Raw genomic sequence first — 24,116 nt, forward strand, 5'->3', positions numbered from 1 at the left:
GAGCGGAGGCAGACTCGGGCCGTGCAACGGAGAAGCTGTAAACCTCAAACAGTAAATTTATGGTTCCACAAAATTAAATCCTGAGTGCTGATGGCCTTCAAGCTAGGCATCAAATTATTTCTGCAGGGGCCAGGCTAGAAATGCTGCGTAACGTATACGGTATTACAGAGCTTTGCAGGGTTTTTTTGCCTTAAATGCTCCATCTGGAGATGATTATAACTCGGAGAGGGTTCAGTGGATTCTGTTGTGTCTCTAGTGTGTCCCGCAGTGGGAGGGAAGGATGTAGTTTTCATTATCTGCACGGTCGTCATAATAGCATATAGCAATTTGCTGCATTAGAATAATGAACAATGCATATTTAAATTGCACATCTGTACATAATACTACCACGGAGGCTATCTCACATTCATAAATACTTGAGCAATAGTTTAAAAAAAGTTAAAACTCTATGCTGGGAAGTGAAGCAGACGAGCACCCTCCCCAGTGTCCCCTCCAGTGCAGCAGCAGGTCCCCCGCACCGGAGCAAGAACTGCTTTGAGGACACTAGTTACGTTTCTGTCGGTACAGTGAAGTGACTGTAGGTGGTTGTACTTCATCTTTGCACTGGAGACTTGCTGTGTTAACACAGACCGATGAGGAACAGTGGAATTAAATGAAAACAGAGCTCGTTTGCTTTGAAACGCAGGGGAATGCTTTCCCAGTCTTAAGGCCACGAGCCCGCGTACCGCCCAACCAGCTGTGCTTTGGGGGTGTGATCAGCTTAGCTCCCTTTCGCTCTTTTCTTACTGTTTTCCACAATGCAAATTGATTCTGCAAATACTTAGGCAAACACGGCAGTCTTACAGCACTCACAGTACTGTTTTCTGAAGGGAGACCTTTGTGGAACTGGGGACAAAGTTTCTGTTCTCAATGCCTCTGAGAAAGGTTCTTCTTACGTTTCTTAGTTATAAGTACCTGCCTGATGCTTTTGGCTTATTTTCCTGTACTTTTGGTGATAAACTTGCATGATTTTGAAAATATCCTAGTATCTTCGTACAGCCAGCCGGTCTAGGGAAGTGATTGTCCCTCTGTACTGGGCACTGGTGAGGCCGCACCTTGAATCCTGTGTCCAGTTCTGGGCCCCGCACTTCAAGAGAGATGTTGAGGTGTTGGAGCGAGTCCAGAGGAGGGCGACCAAGCTGGTGAAGGGTCTTGAGGGTCTGACCTACGAGGAACGGCTGAGGGAGCTGGGGGTGTTTAGCCTGGAGAAGAGGAGGCTCAGAGGTGACCTTAGTGCAGTCTACAACTACCTGAAGGGAGGTTGTAGTGGAGTGGGAGTTGGCCTCTTCTCCCAGGCAACAAGTGATAGGACAAGAGGACACAGCCTCAAGCTTTGCCAGGGGAGGTTCAGGTTGCACATTAGGAAGCATTTCTTATCAGCAAGGGTCATTAGCCATTGGAAGGGGCTGCCCAGGGAGGTGGTGGAGTCACCATCTCTGGAGGGGTTGAAGAAAAGACTGGACATGGCACTTAGTGCCCTGGTCTAGTTGACAGGGTGGTGTCAGGGCAATGGTTGGACTCGATGACCCCAGAGGGCTCTTCCAACCTCATTGATTCTGTGATTCTGTGAAGTCCCTTCAGCATGGCTGAGTGCTCTGAGGAGCACATCCCACTCACTATAAATCTTTTCTGCAGGAACACTAATACAAGTTCCAAGGTCCAGGTGGAAAACCAGCATTGCAGGTAGCAAACTTCAGCATCGAGAAGCTCTAAGCCCTGACGTGTCCAGAAAAAAAAAAAAATCTGGGCAAGTCCCAAGCAGCAAACAAATTCACCTTGCAAAATGAGACTTCTGTGGGAGATGTATATGAGTGTGCGTCTGTGTCGATAGACTGAAAGCCTACAGCAGGCAATGTTAAACAGAATCACTGTTGGAATCATTTTGTCTTTGAAATGCACGTTAGTTGGGCTTCTTGGTGTTTAAGGATAAAGCAGCATGTTTTCTTAGCTGTACTATTAATTTTACCAGTAACACAGCACGCAAAACACTGGGCGAATAGGTTTTTTTCTTGCTGAGACTTCAAGAAGACGGGTACTGTGAGCAAATATTAATATGAAAAACTCTATTCTAGGAGGCATGCAGCCCCTGAGGGCACATGGTGGTTAATAATGAGCCGTCTAATAAAAACAGCCTCCAAAATTACAAGTCTGAAAGAGACTGCATTAAAAGAACCTTTTTTTTTTTTTTTTCTTCCTTGCTACTTCCAAGTCATCCATGTAGAGGCTTGAAAGATGATTAAAATAAGTTAATGGTCCCCTGTGTTTTGTCTACCTGAGGGAGCTGAAACAAGACCCTGGCTGGGACAGGAAATGTACAATAAATCCCATTTTTATGACTCTCGAAGTCAATGATTTTATGGTTTTAGTAACAGCTGTGTAAGAAGTATTTTGGGGTTTTGGGTTTGGTGAGTTCCTTGGTTGTTTGTGGGTTTGTGTTTGTTTTTTTAAGGCAGTGTATGTAAGCAAATTAAATCACATGTGATCCTGAAACTGCTATAGAAAGGTTCGTTTTAGACACACACTCATTTCTCAACAGGTCCTAACAGACTACGGAGTTATATGCATCCGTGGTATCTACTTAATATCATTCCTCGTAGAAATATAAATACAGATTTGTTGATCTGCTCAACTCTGCTCCAAGCCAGAGTAGATGCTACCTGATTTGAGGTGGGCTCTCGTCCTCCCTGTGCCTCCTCTGGCCTATAAACACCCCCTGCCTCGTAGAGGTAAGCTGTTGGGATGTATATATGGGGATGTTTCATATACCTAAAGGGAGACTGTAGCACTTAAGGAGAGAACTGATGCACAAACGTCACATTTGTTATTTGATATAACAAAGGCACTCGGGAGTGCCTTGGCTGCAACCTGTTTGCCTTGGCCAAACCCACGTGCGTTTCTTACTGTTGCAAAGGCGGCTTCAAATTTCAATTTTATTTTGAATAAGGCAATATTTCTACTCACTAATGTAGTTCTTCCAGCTTAAACTTTACATACATTTCTGTATTTTAAGAATTTTTGCTAGTGTACAGTTCTAACAGCTGAGCTGGACAGCAGAGCATCTCAGCAAGCCAGCTCTTGCTTCTTGAGCCTGTTGCTGTTTATCTGACTCCCACAAGAGAAAAACAAGCGGGAGGGGGGGAAAAATGGACACTATGTAAGGGAAAAAAAAACCAACAAAGGAATAATGTGATGCATGGGTGCATTCCTGACTCGGCTTCCTTTTGGGGAAGGGTGCAAGAACAAAGCCCTCCATCCCTTTTCATGTTCTCTGCAGCCCTCCTCGTGCTGCTACGTTTCTGTACCCCCGTAAAGTCACTCGGCCATCCCCAGCGCGGTGAGGGTCACCCAGCCAGCTCCCGCTGACAGCCATCCTCGGGGCACCCCAAGGCCGCTGAGTTGTTATTTTTTCACGGGGTTATAGATGAGGAACTGAGGGCGGTTCGACCCCAGGCTGCGTTTTGCATGGTTGTGGGTTACCGGGATTCTTGCAGGGTCTAATATCAATAATAAACTTTTTCTGTAATTTTCGTATGAGCTACTCCAGGGGCAAATCCTTGCCTTAGGCCTCAGCCCCACCGAGGACTGACTTACTCTAGGAAATGACTTTGTGTGATACTATGGGCTTGTAGTGTTGTTCTTTACGTTTCTAGGCCTGTACCAACCCCTCAGAGCGCACCAGGAAACGTGTAGGCAGGCCGTGCAGATCTCAGACCGCTCCCTGGGCGGAATTTCTTTTTATTAAGAAATTCCTGCTAGTCACACACAACGTTGAGCTGATAGAATGATGATACAGTCATTTGACGAACCCCTTTTGGAGTTGTCCAAGGTTAGGAGTCCTCCGATTGTCACCACCCACCCCCAAAGGTTTCACGTTGCCCTTGTTGATGCAAACTGCAGCAAGGTTTTGTTTTCTTCCTAAATGTTAAGGTGGCAGGAGAGACGGGATGACGTTCCCAATGGCAACGTGGTGGCACCCAGAGTCAAAGCTACTTTCCCACCGAACCTTTTTGACTGTGTATGAGCTGTGGGTGAAAATCCACGCATCGTGGGAACGAACTTATGTTAGTGCTTGTGAGTTTGTGGGGATGGCAGCATTTGCTGTACGGAGGAAGTATTTGCAGGATTTTTACTGTTTAAAAAAAGAAGTGCACCTCATGTAGATCATGACTTGGGGTTAAAAAATTAAACTTATTTAATTGATAACCTTATAGCGCATAGGGATATTCAACACGTTGATGCTTTTTCCTGCGAAGCATAGGAAATGTTTTTAAAGCTGTTCTGTGTAATTATCAATTCTAAAACAGATTGGAGGTGATCTGAAGGATTATTCCCAGAAATAAAACACAGAGATTAGAAAATTTCGTGTTGGAGGGGAAAAATATGAACTAGAGTTCATTCACGTGCCTGGTTCCTTTGCATCGCTCTGGCCCATCTCGCTCCACTCGGATGCTCCGGGATGCGCCAGTCCCTCATCCATCATCACTCCCAGGTAAGGTCCTGCCAAGAAAGCCAGCGTATTCGGTTCCCAACCAGCTGGGTAAGGTTTTTATTACACCACATACTTTTTATCCTTGGTTGCTTTCACAAACCATCCATGGTTTTGGTCCGGTTTCTGCGCACTGGCTTCTGGTAGGTGTGTTTCTGCTCACAGGTTTTAATGGCAGAAACTTGAAATAATAAACTGAGTAAAACTAAACCACAAACAGGATCAAGCAGGTGCTCAGCAACTTTATAACGAGGAAGAATGTTTTCAGTGAATAAACGTTAGTTTGTTTATATAGAAGCTCTTTTTTGCAGATCAGTTGGCACACCCGGGGTTGTGCCACTGCTCTGTGAGCTATTTCAACATCAAGGTATGGCCTTTTTGGGTTTTAACCTTCTGAAACGAGCATGGCCGGCACCCCAGCTGCGTCTGCATCTTTTTTTAAGCTTCTCAACATTACAGGCTCCCCTCTAAAACCAGTCACTGATCACTATTTCCAGGTGCCTCCGACCATACTCCTTCTCGAGCGTTGTGGCATGCCTAAAAACAGGCATTTCCCCAATAAAATGCGACTCGAGCTGGGGGAGATCGACCTGAAATCAGCGCATTTGGGTTTAATTCCTTCCCCCAAGCAAACACTCGCCTTTCGGAGCGCACGAACAGAACGTCTACCTCCGTTGGAGGAAACTCCCCCTTCCTTCCTTCCCCCACCCCACCGGGGCTCTCCTTTGTTCGGGGCCAAACTTCGGGGCGGAGCGGGGCTGCCCCGGCGCGGAGGGGCCGGGCGGAGGGCGGGGCCCGCGGGGCAGCGCGGCCGCCGCCGCCGCCGCCGGAGGAGCCGCCCCCCCGCGCCCAGGTCTGGCCGCTCGGCCGCGGCGGGGCTGGGGCTCGGCGGCATGTGGCGGGGGCTGCCGGTGCTGCTGGCCCTGGCCGGGCTGCTGGTGCTGGGCCGGGCGCCGGCGGGGCGGGCGGCGGCCTGCGAGCCCGTGCGCATCCCGCTGTGCAAACCCCTGCCCTGGAACATGACCAAGATGCCCAACCACCTGCACCACAGCACGCAGGCCAACGCCGTGCTGGCCATGGAGCAGTTCGAGGGGCTGCTGGGCACCAACTGCAGCCCCGACCTCCTCTTCTTCCTCTGCGCCATGTACGCGCCCATCTGCACCATCGACTTCCAGCACGAGCCCATCAAGCCCTGCAAGTCCGTCTGCGAGCGCGCCCGCGCCGGCTGCGAGCCCGTCCTCATCCGCTACCGCCACGCCTGGCCCGAGAGCCTGGCCTGCGACGAGCTCCCGCTCTACGACCGCGGCGTCTGCATCTCCCCCGAGGCCATCGTCACCGCCGAGGGCTCCGGTGAGTTGAGTGCGCGGGGCCGCGGCCGGGGCCGCCCCGCTCCGCCCGCGCGGACAATGGGAGCCCGCCCCGGGGAGCCCTTCGCTCCGCTCCGGCACGCTTCCCTCTAAGCCTTTCTCTCCGCTTCTTTTCCCTCCTAAGTTCTTCCTCTCCACTTTTTTTTCTTCCTCTCCACTTTTTTTTTTCCCTCCGCCTTTATCAGCCGCGGCGCTGCTGGAAAAGTTTCGCTGTTGGGCAAGTGGGTGCGCGACAAATGACAGCCCTGGGGAGCGCGTAAGGCTGTGGGAGCCCCAGCCCTCGGCTCGCATGAGCGGGCAGCGTTCCTACACCCTTGGTGCAACAGTTTCCCACTAAGAAGGCAGAGCCACCCCGGAGAGAGGTGCTGGTGCCTGTGCCCTGCTCCCACAGCCCCTCTCTTTGCTCATCCCCAGCCGCTCGCCCTCCCCAAAGCCGGCTGCTCCCCCCCTTCCACGCGAGGCCATCGCCCCGCTGGGCACAGCCGGTGGATTTGGGGGCAAGAGCTGTGCCCAGAGGAGCCCTGGGCCGATGCTGGGGGGCTGTGGTTTCCCTGGCCTCCTCCCGTGTGCCAGTTGCGTTTCGTTCCCCGGTGTCCCCGGGCGAGCCGAGGGCTGCTGCCAGTGCTGAGGCAGCTCCAGCGCGGCTCTGATGGTACCCGACCCTCCGAGGGGCTGTTGGAGCCCATCGACTTTCTCACCGCGTCCCGTTTCACCAGCTGCGCTTGCTGTGGTCCCCCGGGACGGCTGGTGCTGGGTGTCCGGCTGCCGTCCGGGGGTACCGGGCAGGCAGGAGCATCCCCGCGTGGTCAGGTGAAAAACTTGTGATTGCTTTGGCCAGCGCGATTAAATAGGAGCTATTAAACGGGAGATGGAAGCAAGCTGGGGGGTGGTTATCACGAGTGAGGTCTGACCTTTACAAAATGACCACGGTTCCAAGTCTCACTTGAGGAAACCGTTTGCTGGTGGTGGAACCCAGCTCTGGTTCCGTGCTGCAGAGCTGCGGTGTGGATGGGTCTGCCAGAGCTCTCCCTCCGGGCAGCGGGGCAGCAGCTGAGAGGGGTTCAGGGGGCTGAGGCAGGGCTGCACCCCGCGGGCTCGTTGTGCTGCCGCCCGGCTCCTTCGTTGCCCGCAGCTGCAGCACTGGGTTGTGGCATCCCGCTGATGGGCAGCGGATCCCACCTCTCCATCCTCCCCAGCAGCAGCCTGTGAGTGAAAGGGGTGGTTTTTTTTCATGCTGTGCTCAGCACGATATTTGACTGTGGTGCTGTCCCCTTACTTTGTGTCCCACCAAACACTGTAATTCCTATTTTCCTCTCCTAATGAAATCTCATGCTTTGCTTTGGTGACCGTGCCCCCCAGCTCAGCCTTCCCAGGTAAGCTGCTCTCTCCACTCATCCCCATTTATTTGTAGGCCAGACTAACCCTGCTTCTTCTCCCGCTCCTTCAAGTTGCCCTCTCCACCTCTTGAAATCCCAGCTCAGTGACCATACCCTGATATCTCCAGTCGTTACCACTATTTCTCTCTGACCCCCCTCATCGCTCCCCTCTCACCTTTCCTTTCCGCTGCCCGCGGTTGTCCCCAGCCCGTGACCCCAACCAGCTATTTTTGCCTGCATCCCCCTCGCTGCTGCAGACCCACGGGGTGGTTTGGGGAGGGGTGGTTTGGAACAGCAGGCACCTTTCTCCGAAGCGTTGAGGTGCTTTCGCAACCACCTTAAAAATGGCTCCAGGCTGAGCGAGGCTTGGCAGGTCTGCAGCCGTTTGAAAGCGATCGCATTCAGATCTGGAGGGAGGAAGTTTGGCTGCAGCTGCCCCCGAGTTACCTATTTCTGAGGACCTCAGCAGCACAATAACCTCTTTGAGAGATTCCAGGGCCAGATCCATGAAAACTCTCTTTCAGTGAATGAGAACCTGATGACATTCTCATTTCTGGGCTGAAAATTTTGAACTGATGCATTATGCACCAGACTGAAAGAATCCTTCTTGAGGGAATAAAACTGCTCCTTTAGAAAGCGGAGCGAAGGATTCCTGTTCTGGGAAGAGGTAAGGTGAACACTTCCAAATTCAATTCTCCAAATAAAGGATTGCAGCCAAGCAGAAGACACGAATAACTAACTGCCTAGTGGGGGCCATGCAGAATACCTGCTCTTACTTTATCTCCTAAGCACTCCCGCCCCTTGTGCTGTCTGCAGACTACACCTAATAGGGCAGGCAGAAATATAAATCCATTTTTTCGCGGGCTTCTGTTGTGGAAGAGGATTTTTTTTTATTCTTCAGAAGTGAAATTTTGATTTTTCTTTCATTTTTTTCTGCCTGCAAACTAACAGGATCCTACTGTCTCCTCTCGCGGTCTCTGCGTTGTGTCTGGTGAGGGTTAATGCATTTGTTTGGTCCCTTCTGTAAGGCAGCAGCCCGAAGGATGATGTGGGCAGATGTTTGTACTTGTTGGAGCAGGGTCAGGGTTCAGAAAGCCCAATTCCTGTTCCTTTTCCACTATTAGACCGTGCATCTTTCTGAGTGCTCGGTTCAGCTGGGTGCAAGGGCTCTCCTGACCCTCGGGACACTTTCTCTGGCTTGAGTCGCCTGTAAGAGGCTGCAGCAGGGTAACATCATGTTGGATCAGTTGTCGTCTCCTCTTCTGCATCCGGGAAGAGCTTTTACAGACGGTCGTGAAAGTTCCCTGTCACCATTAAAGTAATTGGTCTTGACTGTCATTTCAGTGATGCCAAGTTGAAGATAATTTGAAGTTCACTTGACTTTTTTTCTTTGGCTGACGTTGCAGTAAAAGATGAGAAGTTCCTCTCCGATCAGTTATGTCCCCCATGCCCAGTAGACTCCGGCTGTTGCAAAATGTGGTCGGTGAAATCTTTGGCAAATCCCCGTAAGAAGTTCCCATTCAGTTATTGAGGCACAGGTTATGAGTCCTCCACAAATACCTTCTAGGACCCCCTTCCATGTGCAGCCCAGGTGGTAAGGAAGATCTAGAGACTTCCTCTTTGCAGGAATGAGGGAGGTATTTGGGTCTTTCTCCTCATGTTCTTCAGGGTTGCTGATGTGTTGAAGGGATGAAATAGCCTCTTGCTACGTCTGTGATGGAGAAGGCTGGTAGGAACAGTGGAAGCGCCTTGTTTAGGGCTCAGCTAGAGGAAAAGCTCTGCAGACCCTCTGGGCTTGTGCTGGTCTCCAGAACCTGAGTGTGAGCTGCTGTACCACACTGCTGATTGGGAGCTCTGAGGTCCCTTGAGTTACAGAAACTACCTTCAAACAAGAGTCCTGTGGGAAACATGTCTCTCTTTATTTTTCATTATCTTTGGGAAGCACGTGGGTTCCTTCACACCCAGGCAGCAGAGGGATGCTCTGGGCATGGCGTGGGTGTTCTGCAGGCAGGTGTGACACTGGATATTTTGGCTTTTTGTGGAGGATCTGACAAATCACAGTCCAGGATGGAGGATGGAAAAGCCTCTTGGCGGTACATTAACATCCCAGATGTGATACTAGTACATGCTGATGTCTTCTGGATCCTATGGCTTTTACCCTGCATCCCAGTCCTGTGCTTTTTGGGGATGAAAGCAGTGCTGCTCACAGACCTCGATGCAAGCTGGCCTGCGTATGCAGGAGGTCCCATTCACGTGCTCCGTATATTTCGGTCTCCGTGTGCGTACGCTGACTCCTCCTCACGTCTGTTGGGTTATCTGCTTCCTTCGCTCAGGCTCATGTCAAATCTTCTTTATTCTGTGGAGCAGCAAGAAGTGCAGGTGGACAAAAACTGTCTTGAATCTAAAATTTCAATAGCGGGACCTGTTCTTAATGTTACACCTCATAAACGACCACCCCGACCACAGCCATCGCTGGTGGTGGGATGCTGGCTCAGAAAAGCTCTGCAGCGCCTCTGCTTGGCTGCTACTGGCTCGCAGACTGTGTCTCAAGTGACGGGTTTATTCCCGTTTTGGAGAGGGAACTGGTAATAAAACCGGAGCAGTATGATGGGCACTGTGCGTATCGGAGGACAGATCTGTCGGTTGGGTTTCCGTCTCGCCATATCATAGTTATGAAGGTGTGTTGGGTTGTTAATGAGATGTTGGGGAAAAGGGAAGCATCATCCCAAGGCATCAACCAAGTGTGATTCATGTCCGAAGCGTTTGGGGTGGCTGCTGTAAGATGGCTGAGGAGAACTCTGAATCTCTTACCACCTTTTAAACATTAAATAAAAGTAAAAATTTTTCAAGTGACTGAGACACATTTTCTTAAATCTTACATGAAGCCATGATTTCTCCATGTGGTCCAAAAGCCATGATTTCTCCATGTGGTCCAAGTCCTCTGTACCTGCCTGAATTCATAGTAACCCAGTATGTGAATTCAGCATTGTATGCTTAAAAGAAAAGTGAAAGGGCTGTTTCCCCGTGCCTGTTTTTCGTATGTTAACAACTTCATTTCCAAACCAGTGGTTTCCAAACTCCAGATGAAATTTGCCCTGACTCAGACCTTGAGTAGCTCTACCTACAGTAGCCGAAATGCACAGGGGAGTGTTTCAGACCGTACCAGGGACGAGCGGACCTGCCCAGGTTGTCATTTATAAAGTTGAGAGTTGTTTTAGGCATTTGCCCAAAACTTGGAAGCAGCCTCATTTCTCACTTAAAGAACAGAATCATGACAAGCTTCAAGCCTGAAAGAAGACAGGAGAAGTAAATAAGGGAATTTAAACCTTATTATTGATGATACCATCGATGGTGTTGAATAGTTGAATACTTGTGTACCTTGAATCCTGTGTCCAGTTCTGGGCCCCGCACTTCAAGAAGGATGTTGAGGTGTTGGAGCGAGTCCAGAGGAGGGCGACCAAGCTGGTGAAGGGTCTGGAGGGTCTGACCTCTGAGGAACGGCTGAGGGAGCTGGGGGTGTTTAGCCTGGAGAAGAGGAGGCTCAGAGGTGACCTTAGTGCAGTCTACAACTACCTGAAGGGAGGTTGTAGTGAAGTGGGAGTCGGCCTCTTCTCCCGGGCAACTAGCGATAGGACAAGAGGACACAGCCTCAAGCTTCGCCAGGGGAGGGTCAGGTTGGACATTAGGAAGCATTTCTTCTCAGCAAGGGTCATTAGACATTGGAATGGGCTGCCCAGGGAGGTGGTGGAGTCACCATCTCTGGAGGTGTTTAAGAAAAGCCTGGACATGGCACTTAGTGCCGTGGTCTAGTTGCCATGGTGGTGTCAGGGCAATGGTTGGACTCGATGATCCCAGAGGGCTCTTCCAACCTCATTGATTGATTCTGTGATTCTGTGTTTTACTATCACTACAGTTCGGTTGCCTTTGTAGGCTGAGTCCCCTAGAATGGCTTCTACAGTCCAAGCATGAAGTCAAGACCTGGGCCATATTCTTTAGTTGCAGTGACAATCAGGATCATGTTGCTTTTGGCTCTTCCTCTGCTTTTCTTTTTTTAATCTAAACTGTGATACGAGTAAGACGTATGCTCAAAACGAAGTTTTACCAAGTTGCTGCCTTTTCCCAAACCTCTCCTCCAAGTCTGTGATCCAGGCATTGTTACTTCGTACACTTACTACGCAAGTGGCTTTTATTCTCCTCTCCTTGTTAGTGGTTTGGATTTTTTTATATAGCATCCGTCTGAAAAACGGTTAATTAAAATGGCTTATTTGAAAAATCAGTTTTAATTTTTTCCCCTGCTCTTAAACAAAATTTAATAGGAAGCCTTTGGATTGGAGCTCTGGATAATATTTCCTCTTTGGCAAAAGATTGTTTTGCATAGACAAAACTTGGCAGAGAGGTCGCCTCAAAAGAAAAGTGGAACAATAGGAAGTTGTTTGTTTATTTTAAAAAATAGGGGTTTTTTTTAACAAGCCTGATGGAGAGAGGTCTCTGCCCCTTAGACTGCTGGGCCAAGGGGTGGGATTTCATGGCTGCTCATGCCCACCTCAGATCTTGCAGGTGGCAGGGCTGGCCCAGACCTTTTTCCCCATCGCTTCCTTGGTAGATGCGAAGGGACCAGGTGGTGTGAGCGTGACTGGGGGAAGGATCAGGGAGATGTGAAGCCTTTCGCGAGATGTGTCGCACAGTGGTGGAGGTCTCCGGTCCCCTCCACAAGCCCGTGCTCCATCGGTAGAAGCTGCTCATCCTTAAGAAGGCACCGGGAAAGATACGCATCAAGGCAAGGTCAGTACTTGCCTGGCCCAAGCCCTCGTGAGTAGGGAAATGAATCACAAAGTGATGTATCGGTACCTGTTTACTCCTCCTTTGCTCGTTGACAGACACCATGCTCTGACCACTTCTGAGTGCACTTCAGGGCTTCTTTTTCCTTCCCTGTTGCCTCCATGGATGTGAACATGGTAGACATTTAACCTGATACTTCACTTGCCTCCTCTGCTGTTGAAATTTTTTTCTGCCACCAGTAACAATTTTGTTGGCATAGGGAACGCGCTTTGGAGGTGTGAATGAACCATCCCTTCGTTCACAACAGTCATATCTATTTTGGCAGGAATTGTAGCTTGCTGGGCCACGTGAAGCACCAAAGAATTGCCTTGGCCAAGTGCAAAGCCAGCCAGCCTTGAATGCAACCTGAGAAGTTGGCCAAGGCAACTGAACAAGAGGGGCAGCGAATCTGGAGAGCTTTCTTTGCTGGCGTCTTGAATGCCCAGAGTGGGGTGAAACATCTTGAGGATGTTTCAGAAGAAACTGCAGGTTTAAAGCGAAGCGCTGGCTAAGTGAGCAAGACAAGAGAGGGTTGGCCCAGGAGAGGAAGAATGAGAAGAAATGTGGTCATCCTTTTCCTTAACCATTTACAAGAGCAAGCCCATTGTAATTCCTCTTTCATCTCTGTCCTGCAATACAAGAAAGCACTTGATGCAACGTAAATGCATTTAAACTCGATGAAGATCTCTCTTTTACCATAGATTCTTGGTAGGGCTCACGATCTTTAATTACCACCTGATGACAACAGCTTTTTTGAGTTTTGAGGATAGCTCAGGTGAATAATTAAAACAAAAACGCATAAGTAAGAATTAGCCTGGGTAATTTGACTTGTTCCAAGGCAGCATGGAGAAGCCTTACAGCTGCTGTGGGAGTACCCGATAACCAAAGACCAAATTGGCTCCATGAAAATATTGGGTTTGTTCTATAAGCGAAGATCTTGCGGTGGTTTGGAACTTTCTTTGGAAGAAAATGGGTGTGTGTTTTACTAGCAACAGGATATTGGATGTAAAAGGGCATCTGTTCAATCTATACGTCTAGACTATTCTATGCTGTTTTCTATACCCTTTGCTCTTTATATTGGTAGGAATAATTACTCCTGAAGTCTCAATTTTTTGAAGTTAATTCTTATGTTAGTAAGGGAATTAGTTGTTTTTCAGATTTACTCTTGCCCTGACTGTCATACAGCCATATGCCCATTTATGTAAAGGAAGTTTCATGTTGCTGTGAGAAGTATAAATAGAAGATTAACTAAGTAATATTAGATCTCTTGTAAACAGGTATTTTAAATACATATTTACAGAACTTGTGGTTAAATAAAGGCCCCAGCTCTTAAAATTCAGTCCACACATCCAAACCCTTCACCTATACCAAATATCATCAGTGTCCTGGGCTGTATTACAGCCAAATCCTTACAGCTTCAGCTGCAGGAGAGGGGCTTTTGTGGCACGGTCTTGTATTCGTTGGTTCTGTATTGTGAAAGCAGCGTCGTATCCATGATGATGTAAGGATCTAAGAAAGGTGATGTTTGTATGATACCAGTATCCAGGGTTGAAAAAGCTGCGTAGACTTTTGGGCATGCAAACTTAAGGAAGGGCCTTTTATTTGAAAGCTCATTTGTTTTTCCATTTTATGTGTCATTCTAATAAAGTGTACTGTCTCTCTCTGTCCCAAGTCTTGTCTCTCTTGCATTTATTTTTTCCTTAACTTGTACAACATTATATGCGTTAACATACTTGTTTTTCATGATTAAGTTTATGTATAAATCTATTAAATTGTGTAGTTTAATAAACAATAGGTTTGAAATGTGTTTTACTGATGTGGGACACATCCCACTTAGGAATGTGTCTAAGAGCAGGTCTTTGGCATAGTGCCTTTTTTTCCTTCTCTTCCTTATCTGTCCTTCAAACTAATCAGTATATTTTTAAACTGAGGCGAAGGGGAAGGTCTGAAACGTTTGTTTTGGCATTTGCTTCCATGATATGTTTGTGGTTGCTTGGTTTGATTTCCTCAGTAACCAAAAAAACAAACCAAAAGTAATTTCTCCTTCATCATCTAATTAAATGCAAACAGTACTTGTACTTTTTGAGGGTGCTCTAAGTTCACGCCATAAATTTCCATCCTCGTGCTAAACCTGCCAGTCTGTGCACCAGGGGGAATGGGATACTTAATCCTCTTCAGCATTTAACATCATGTGCCCGATTCGGGTGACGTTCAGATAAGAAATCGTGTCAACTTTAACAGGCTGGCCTGTAGAACATTACAATCTGTTTATTAATTAAGTTACTAAGTTTTAATACACTAAATATTAGAGATATAGAAGACATTTTAATGTGGGTGTGTTGAAATAATCCAGTGTTAAAAATGGTAACGTTTCTTTACGTATTTTACTAATCCATGGCAGATTTCCCTATGGATTCTAATAACGGCAACTGTAGAGGCGCCGGCATCGGTAAGTACGCTTTTATAAACTGTATAATAAGCTATAGTCTTTCAAATCCTTTTAAGATTTAATTAGGTAAGAGGGGGACTAAGTGATGTTTAAATACTCTGTCTTGTCCGGGAATCCGGTAGATTGTGCTTTTGTATCCAGGTGGGATTTGGGGCTGGGCAGCCTGTGGACTGTCCAGTATACAACTCCAGGAACTCTTCAGCCCGCCTTTTAGCGCTTGTGTCTTCTGCTTTTGTCAGGGCAAAATTTCCATCAAATCAAGTGGGCTGTGCTGATTTCGTTAACAGTGAGAATGTTCACGAGATGGATTTTTACTGGGCAGAAACAGTGAAGATAATGCTTTGTTCTGACTTTAAAATTTACAATTTAAATTCATCACTCTTTGTAGATAATGGCAAAACTCCCATGAACCTGAGGAGGTTGAGGCTGAGATCTTCTGAGACTCCTTTTATTCCAGCAGGTCCCCTGTTGCTTTTTATTTTTGCTTTGTTTTTGCTGGAACTGAGTAAAACCCCTTGACTGTTACCACCAGTCATAGCCAGTGCAAAGCAGCAAAGCCCAGGTTGGTAGCTAATAGATTACAGAAATGTGAATTTGTTGTTCAAGCAAGCCAATGACTATAGGTTTCCTTGAATTTTATTACGATTCCTTCAGAAGTTTTCCTCTTAGGCCTTTGGCAAGAAGATGACACTTGGAAACCTGGCGTGGGCCATCGTGTCTTTCCTTCTCCAGAGGTGTTGAGGAGCTATAGTGTGCACTGATGCTGAGTTTCTTAATATAAACACCGAAGTATGGTTGTGGAACATAACATTAGATACATAAAACTGGATAACTCCAGCATTAATCTCTCTGACCCAATTGTGAAAAGGTATTAATAATGCCCAGCTTATAATACAGCTTTAAAATGTGATCACTAGGTCCCAATGTGAAAGTAGCTACGTAGGTGCAAAAAGTTGTTTAAATCACAGTGTACCTCCTTTAGAAATCCAGCTACAATTAGAAAAACCTGATAGAAGTAAGCCCCTCAACAAGCTTCACTTTGAATTGCCTTGAGCACGGGACCGTGTCTGAAAGACTTTCTAAAGATTTTTATTACTAATGTTAGTATCTTCTTAGTTTTAAGCCATTTTCAGTTGTGTGGCATTGAGTAGGTGTGGATTTCGTGCTCTGCAGTGACTGTACAAAGAGCATACAAGCTTCACTTTGAGTATTAAAGTAAAGCTGGCTACCTTCAATGTCACCTTATATCAAAAATGCTAACCACCTCCTTAGCACTGCCTGTCCTCAGGGATGTAGACGGTGTGTAATTCCAGTGAGTGACCCTGTGGTGGAAGAGAAGAGTAAGATTTAGTTATGCTGTTGGGAGAGAGGAGTTGGTTCTAGCTCTGCGACTGACTTCATAGCAGACCTTGGCAAGTGGCTCTGTGGTAGTTTCTGTATAAATAGTAATCAGGAATAATGCAACGTTTTGTAAAGCTCTTTGAAGTGTAAATTTGAAGAGCACTAGGGCAACTAGCAGATATCCTTCATTAAGAACATGGGCAGGTCTATAATTTGTTTCTAGAGCAAGACTAATAAAATGTATTCCTCCAATTAATAAAATAAAATAATCCTATACCATCTTAAAACTGAGGGAAATGCGAGGCTGTGTGTTCTTGTCTTGTAATTTAAGCTGTTTTATTCTACTTGTGGCACAGAGCAAAGTGCTGTAGAGCAGGAGAACGTTACAGTGTACGACTGGTTGGAGTTGAACGCTGAGATGCCTGCATGAGCGTGGGTCATCGGAGCACGTCTTTTATGGCCTGTTTGAGGCAGCTTATGAAATGGGCCACAGTTTGGCCTAAAGTATGCACGAGCTCCCACAGGCAGAAGGGAAGCCAAAAATCACTTCCCTTCGCTGCCTTTATTATTTTAACAGCGTCTCGTACAAAAGCTGAAGTCTGTAGGACTCTATATATAGATTCCCGAGGATGTGTTTGAAATTCAAGGAAACAATATACTTTTCTTCTGAAATGTTTCCTCTTTCCTGTTTTGTGGGTTTTTTTTTTTTTGTATTTTCAACTACAGAAATTCTTTCAGTAGAAAATAAATAATGATTTGAGAAGTCCATAACTATATGATTCCATATGATTCTTTTTTATTATGCAGAAATCTTACATAGCAAATAAAAGTTATTTTTCAGACTCATGTTGGATTTAACTAAATCACTAGCTTATAGGCAGTGATATTTTAGAGTGATGGTGTGAAGAAATGGTCTGCGTTAAGTCTACTCCCAGTTAAACGCTGAGTCAAATGTCAAAATAGATGACCATGTGCACGTAATACTGGGACCTGCTGTTTGAAACAACTCCACCAAACTCCACTTAGACACTAGCTTGAAGTAAGTAAATATTTGCCTTAGAACCACCAGCCATGAAATATTGGTGGTGTTAATGAACACATGGATCTGGAGCTTCAGCCTTAGCACTCCCTGGGCACTAATGACAGTGTTTTTACCTCCGTTATTGTTCCCAGCACCACTGGAAATGCTGCCCTGACAGTGGTCATCTGTACTGTCTTCTGAAGGCCATCCTTACCGCTGTAAGGGCTAATAATTTCCCTATTTTAATTCAACCTGAGGGTCTGGGTCATAATAAAATTGTGTAAAGCTTACACAAAAATTGAGGATTTTTGTCCAGAGCAGGATCAAAGGTAACACCAAACACCTTCACCTTCAAGTGAAGCCCGTCAGCCTCTTAAACTCCGTCTCTCTCTTAATCCTCCTGCCAGACGCCGCTGAAGAGACGTGGTTGGGGTTTCATGTTGTCAGGACCGTCCCAGAAGCGTTGGGAGCAGGGAGCCACGCACCACTTGGTCCCCCCACCCTCCGACACGCTTCATCTGTTGACTGTAGCTTCTTCACATGTTAAGGAGCTGGGCCACCATAAGAACTCTTACGGTGCAGCTCCAAAGGCGAACTGTACGTTGAGAATTAGCCACAAAAATCATATTCCTTATGGTGAATGCCTACTAGCCAGAGTATCCCAGTTTGCTAAACTGAGCTGAGATACGTAGTCTTCAGTCGAATGTTAAATCGTGCCCTGTCATAGTATTTTCTTTCTGTGTCTATATTATGGTCTGTATGATTAAAGGTGTGGAAAGGAGGGCATTCAGCAGGTGTAGTACAGAAGAGAGAAAGGCATTGTAAGGATATGGAATTGCAGCACCTGCAAGCACAGAAGAGACCAAGATTGAACCTTGAACTGGCTTAAAATGGAAGATTTTGACACTTCAGACTCCAAGACCTTGTGTCTTTGTTGTGGTGGGGTCAGTTGGTTGGTGTGGTTTGGTTGGGTTTTGTTTCTTAAATTTTGGCATGTCAGGTTTTCTCCTAGAAACTTTTGAGGTCTCCTGGACAGCTCCACAGCATCTCCCAACAGAACAGACCAGGAACGCCCTGTGGTTTTTAGTATTTTACTTGCTTGTAATAAGTGAGTTCAGTGAAGTTGTCGTTAGGTGTGAGCTTGGGGTTTCGGGGAGGGTGTCACGGAACATACGCTCTTTTCTTTCTAAACAAAACTTTGTGTTTCATAGAGCGCTGCAAATGCAAGCCTATAAAAGCTACCCAGAAGACCTACCTACGCAACAATTATAACTACGGTAAGAACAGCTGCATGGCCGGCTCCCAATGATGTTGTGGGCTGCTATGCCTGAGCTGCCTCTTTGATTTTTCAGCTCTGATACGCTCTGCTTTTGCAGGAGAGGATGTTTTTCCTCATGTTCATGCCTACAAACTCACTGTGGGATCTAACAGGCACACTAGGTTCCTCCCTTCTCGCGTATGGCAGCCAGCATCTTGCCAGCTGTGTTACGCTGTCGGTAACACCTGTAGAAGTGCACGGTGTCAATATTATGTCTTCTCTTGTCCAGATTGTCCTGGTCTTCAGGCATATCGCCAGTCCAGGCTGCTACTTTTCTTCACACTGTTTTGAGGAAATTGGGCTGATGAAGCCAGTGAATATATGTCACAGGAACTGAACGATTGGGCCCATCCTTTTTCCCATTAATGGTGTGAATAGCCTTAGGCTCAGTGAACTTAAACTCTTCATTTACATGGTAGTGATTGCATAGTATTTATTAAGATTATGAGTTTATACAACTGTTGTCAAGCTTCTTTTAAAAATAGATCCTATTAAAAGCTAAAAAATTATAATTGTATTCAGTCAAACCTCATCATTATTGTTTAGGTGACCAGTCGGTTTTATGTTGTTTTGGTAGGTTTGTTTGGACAATAATTACAGAGTGACTGTTCTCTAGTGGGTACCTGCACATGGTAGAGTCGCTGAGCACGCTACTGCCCATCTTGTCAAGCTTTTGAAATTAAAGAGGCTTCAAAATGCATTTGAAATAACTCCAAACTAAAGCAAGATTTTGTTTTGAAATCTTAAAAGGTTTTAAGAAAGTGGATCACTTGGGGTAAATTCTGTATATTAAATGCACAAATTATTAATTGTTGGCAGCTGTATTTACTGTGGCTGCAGTATGTGTTGGTTGATGGTCTTTATGGGCAATGCATGTGAAGAGAGGAGACGTGTAAGTCCATGATTTTCTTTCTTCCATATTACCTTTTTCACATAGGTTAGAAGAAACTGGGAATCCAGGGAATCTGCTGTTTGTGGTGGAAGGGGACTTCTGTTTGCAAGCTGTGAAAGATGTGGCATTCTCTAGAGCATGGCCTCTGGAGTGGCTTTGCATTTGCATGTGGTATCAGTTCACTGGTCACCATGAGAGGAACAAAACGCGTTGCCTTTGAAAGGCAACTTTTCCTCCTATGCAACTTAAGGCAAAAAGAAAGGGCGAAGGAGTAAACAATTAGGCAGGTCATCAGGTCAAGATCAGGAGCATTTGGAGTTCATAAAGAGCAGAGCAGATTGGTGCTGGGTCACTGGAGAAGAGAATAAGAAAGGTAGGGGCCTGTCATCCAGTGGGAGTAGCGATACGAGAAGTTTTAATGCACATTCATGTTTCGTGAAAGGTTGAGGGTGACAAATGAAGTTTGGTCATCTGTACTGCAAGTAGTCAAAGAGGGAGCAGTTACAGCTCGAGGGAGGAGAGTGTACAAGGAATGAATTAAATGTGTTTAAAGTGGAAAGGGCGAAGAAGAAGGGATGCTAAAGTTAAAGCCCAACTTAAACAAGACATAAAATCCAACTGGTACATCGCTCCTGCTCGTGACCGTACTTATTATGAGATATACTGAGCTACCTGAACCCTCTTGGTGGAGGATGAAGTAATGAAGAAATGGGTGCAGGGACATTGCTGGAGTTCAGCTAGGCTTTTGATAATGGACCATGCAAAAGACTAATCCCAGAGGTCACCAAGAACGGCTTGGGGGTGACCTGCATTATCTGCTGCCTCTAACCACGCTCTTTGTGACTTTTTCCCAGTCATTCGGGCTAAAGTGAAGGAGGTGAAGACCAAATGTCACGACGTCACTGCAGTAGTGGAAGTAAAGGAGATCCTGAAATCTTCCCTGGTGAACATCCCAAAGGACACCGTAAACCTTCACACGAACTCTGGCTGCCTGTGCCCACCGCTCAGCACCAACGAAGAGTACATCATTATGGGCTACGAAGACGAGGAGCGCTCCAGGTAACTCTTGCTGCATTGTCCTTGGAGCATATTTGTTGTTGTTTGTTCCCCCGCCCGTAAAGCTGAACTTCAGAGCCACCAGGAGAGGAAAACGTGGTGTGACTCTCTGTACATCTCCGTAACGGTATTCAGGGGGGGACAAGGCTCTCTGCAGGAACAGAGGTGTTAGCCTTGCATGTGTTGGGTTGTAGAACTTGTGCGTGCCTGTTGGAGGAGTAACTGGTTGTCTCCGTTGTGTAGGTTACTCTTGGTGGAAGGCTCCATAGCTGAGAAATGGAAGGATCGTCTCGGTAAAAAAGTAAAGGTAAGGAAATATCTCACCAAAAGTCAAATGTTGCAGATACCATGAAACATCTACCTAATCTTTTCAAAATAAGGGAAGAAAATACACGTGCTGACCCCAGTTAATTAAGATTAAGTATCGAAAATTAACTTGGTATGTTATTTGCTCTATTACTTAGAAATGCATGCTGAATAAACTAAAGGAATACATTGAATTACCCCAAAGTACACCAGCGTAGTAGCAATCAAAACCTCTGTCTCAAAAAAGCAAACAGTAGGAGTGTTTTAACGACACAGGCACCGTGCGTTCTGCCACACACGCCTGCTTAATTGGGATTGTGACACTAAATCAAAAAAAACGAGGGCTTTACAGATGTTTTCCAGACTAAGTCAGACTTCTGCTTTTCAGATTTAATATTCTTTAAATACAGTTCTCTTACCAAATTGTGTGGATTAGCGACTATTTTAAATTTACCTTCCTGGCTTAGATGAGGGAGGTACGTGATAAGGAAGTCACGTCATAGCAAATTGGAAGCAATGAGCTCAAATGCAAGCAATACATGAAAGTATATTCTAGTGTTTTCTAATTTAAATGTATTCTAATGCTTTCCAAGGTCTGGAAGGATTGCCTTTTTATGTTTTGATGCACTGCAAAGTATCCGTGACTTCGTCGTTGTTAGGAGTATCATTTTACAAACAATATCACAGAATCACTCAGGTTGGAAGAGCCCTCTGGGATCATCGAGTCCAACCGTTGCCCTGACACCACCCTGTCAACTAGACCATGGCACTAAGTGCCATGCCCAGTCTTTTCTTAAACACATTCAGGGATGGTGACTCCACCACCTCCCTGGGCAGCCCCTTCCAATGGCTAATGACCCTTGCTGAGAAATATTCTTATTTTGACACAATTTCTCAGCCGTTGATTTGACACAGCCTGTGCAAACCAGCCTCCTCTTCCACTCAACGCTTTCTTTGACAGCCTTAATGGTGACTGGCAGGAAAATACCGTTCTGATTACAAACGCAGGTTTTTCTGTGCGCATTTGTGATATCCACAGAGATTACACGAGTGAAAAGATACGGGGATCTTATTCCAAGTTGTTGTTTGATTTGGCTGAACCTTACGAAATCCAGCGCCGCAGAGCAAATACCACATTACTGCTGCGGGCTGGCTCCTGCTCAGTGCCAGTTCTTGGGCAGCAGTATCATTTGCTGGGGTTTTTTTTGGGAGGGGAACTGACTTTTCTCACTTTTTTCCTTGTGGCCTGGCTACCTGCTGCCTCTGCCCTCGTGCCCAGCCCGGGGCCGCTGAGGACCGCGCCACGTGGCCAACCGCTTCTCATCGCAATCTCCTTTTCCAAAAGCATCAGCAGTTGTACCAGCTCAATTTATTACTTCTTTTTGTACTGTGGTTGCTTTTAACTGGAAAAGTAAAAATAAATAAATAATAATTTTCTAAAAAATTTAATAAAAATCCCTTGAGTGTTTTTTTCCTCCTGCTTCCCCCAGCGATTGCACAGACAGCTTCATTTACATTTCGCTATTTAGAAGGCGAGATGCTTTTCTGCTGAAGCCATTAAGCCTTATATCAGCCCCTTCGTTCACAGAGGCTACCAGAAAGCCAGGAAGTGGTTTTTCTCTTTAAAGTGACTTTTACTGATAACCTCACATTCCACCCCTCGAGCCCAACGCAGGGTAACGTGGTGGAAACAGCGACAGCTTTTGGGGTTTTTTTTTGCTGCTGTTTGTAAACACATGCAGTTGTTTTACATACAATTTGTATCTTCTTCTGCAAGCTCTGTTGTAATTTCTTTGCCTTTCCATATGCAGCGCTGGGATCAGAAACTCCGGCACCTCGGGAAGGCGAAGGGAGAGCCTGGACACGGCGACTCGGCTCCGAAGCCCGGCAGACCCAGCAGTGCCCGGCCAGCGCGTAGTTAGGTGTGGGACATGCAGTGGACTATCTACCCAGACTTCGTTGTCGGAGCAGCAAAGGAGAATTTGCACTATTGCACGTTATATTCTATTGTTTACTACAGAATAATGTTTTAGCTTATATTAGTTTTTATTCTCCCTCTTGTTTTCTGCCTTTATTTTTTTTTTTTTCGGATGTGTGCAAGCTCTGGAAATATATATTTTTTTTTTTTCCTGTTGCTGAGAACTGTAGAAAACTGCCCTTATGAGATGGGGAAAGATAAGGACATGCTGAATTTACCATTTTATCTCCTGAATCTTCTTAGAGAGGAAATCCTGGTGCAGGCAGGAATGAGATCTGGCAAAGACCGTCGCTTAAAGTCCTGACTCACTCTGGCTTCCCCCTTTCACTGCTCGCTGAAACTCGGTGCGTTGGGGGGAGGTTGTTGATCTGTTGTCAAGGGCGTAAGTTTTTATTCTGAAATATGTAAAGAAATGATGTTAAGGGAACTGTTTTAAGCAGTACGCCTTTGTGAAGTTTTCTTACTCGTAAATAAACCACTTGTGTAAGCCAAAGTCTAACTTAAAATATTTCCTGCAACAAACAGTGTGTGCTTGTACGCAGGGGACCTGGGTTTTCCAGAGCTCTGGACCTTGCAGGAAAGGTTGTATAGCTCTGTCACTGCAGGACATCATTTATAATATACTACTTCTCTTATAACGGCAGGTTTTTTTCCCCTTTTCTTCCTTTTCTCTGCTGAGTTGTAGGAGTAGACTGAGTTACCAGGCCTGCTTCTCAGTACAGGTCTGCACTTTATCCTTTTGATTTTGTGGTGTTACTCTTAAATCTGTGCCTACATAAACAAGTGTTCAATGCTCAGTAAAATATGTCCAATAAAAGAATTGTAGTTGTCAACACAGGCCTTACCTGACTTTTGAACCAACGTCATATTTTTTATATTACTGTTCAAAATATAAAAAGAAAAAAAAAAAGTTCATTTTTGTGCTTTCATAGAATTCTTTGCAGATAATGCCAACATATTTGAAATTATCTTCTGTTTTCCTATTCTCATGCTCAAAAGAAAATTAAAATGGGGTAAATAAAAGAACAGTCCTGTTCACTGGAGTCTACAGAGGGGAACCCACTCTGCTTGTGTTCTCAGCTGTCAGTACTGTAAGTGCATGAGGGCTGCCTCGTGTTAAGAAAACAGTGGTGCCGTTGTGAGCTGTCTTGAAAATATGGTGATAACAAGTAAACACAGAAATATTTAGGAATATTTATAAAAATGCTATTTTAAGATTTCAAGTTAATAACCAGAGGTCTCAGGGCAGGTTTTCCATTGGGCTGGATACCGAGAAAGTGGAAGCATGGAACTGTTTCCTGCAACAGTCAGAATCTTTTTTTTTTATTTTTTTTTATTTTTTAAATGAAAAATAAAAGGGTAATTTAGAGGAAAGGTTGGCTCTGAAGGTTAGCAGTGGAATATTAAGGTTCCAGGTAGTTCAGTGTTTGCTGCACGGGCAGGCTTAGAAGCTGTGGAATGACCTTCAAAGAGGAAGCTGAATTAGAAGAACAAGGATCATTTAAACAACAACAGCAAAGCTATTCCCATTTGAAAACGTTGCTCTGGTGTATTTTGGACGTTGTAGTTTGATGATTGCCTTCTCGTCTGCTCTGTTGCCTGGTTCCTGTGTTTTCCAGGTCTCTGCCTGTGGTGGTCACAGTGGGTATGGCAAGGTGAACATCACCAC

The 24,116-nt window shown here is 45.9% G+C and overlaps 1 protein-coding gene across 1 annotated transcript; it reads left to right on the forward strand.

Moving 5' to 3' along the window:
- Nucleotides 1-5,404: 5,404 nt before the first annotated feature.
- On the forward strand, nt 5,405-23,280 carry FRZB (frizzled related protein). The gene is made up of 6 exons (XM_068407570.1): nt 5,405-5,875; nt 14,488-14,535; nt 18,109-18,174; nt 19,962-20,166; nt 20,407-20,470; nt 22,281-23,280. The coding sequence occupies exons 1-6, from the start codon at nt 5,419-5,421 to the stop codon at nt 22,389-22,391; spliced, it is 951 nt and encodes a 316-aa protein (XP_068263671.1). The 5' UTR covers nt 5,405-5,418; the 3' UTR covers nt 22,392-23,280.
- The last annotated feature ends 836 nt before the right edge of the window (nt 23,281-24,116 follow it).

Source organism: Nyctibius grandis, chromosome 9 (assembly GCF_013368605.1).
Source record: "Nyctibius grandis isolate bNycGra1 chromosome 9, bNycGra1.pri, whole genome shotgun sequence".
Taxonomy (NCBI): Eukaryota; Metazoa; Chordata; class Aves; order Nyctibiiformes; family Nyctibiidae; genus Nyctibius; species Nyctibius grandis.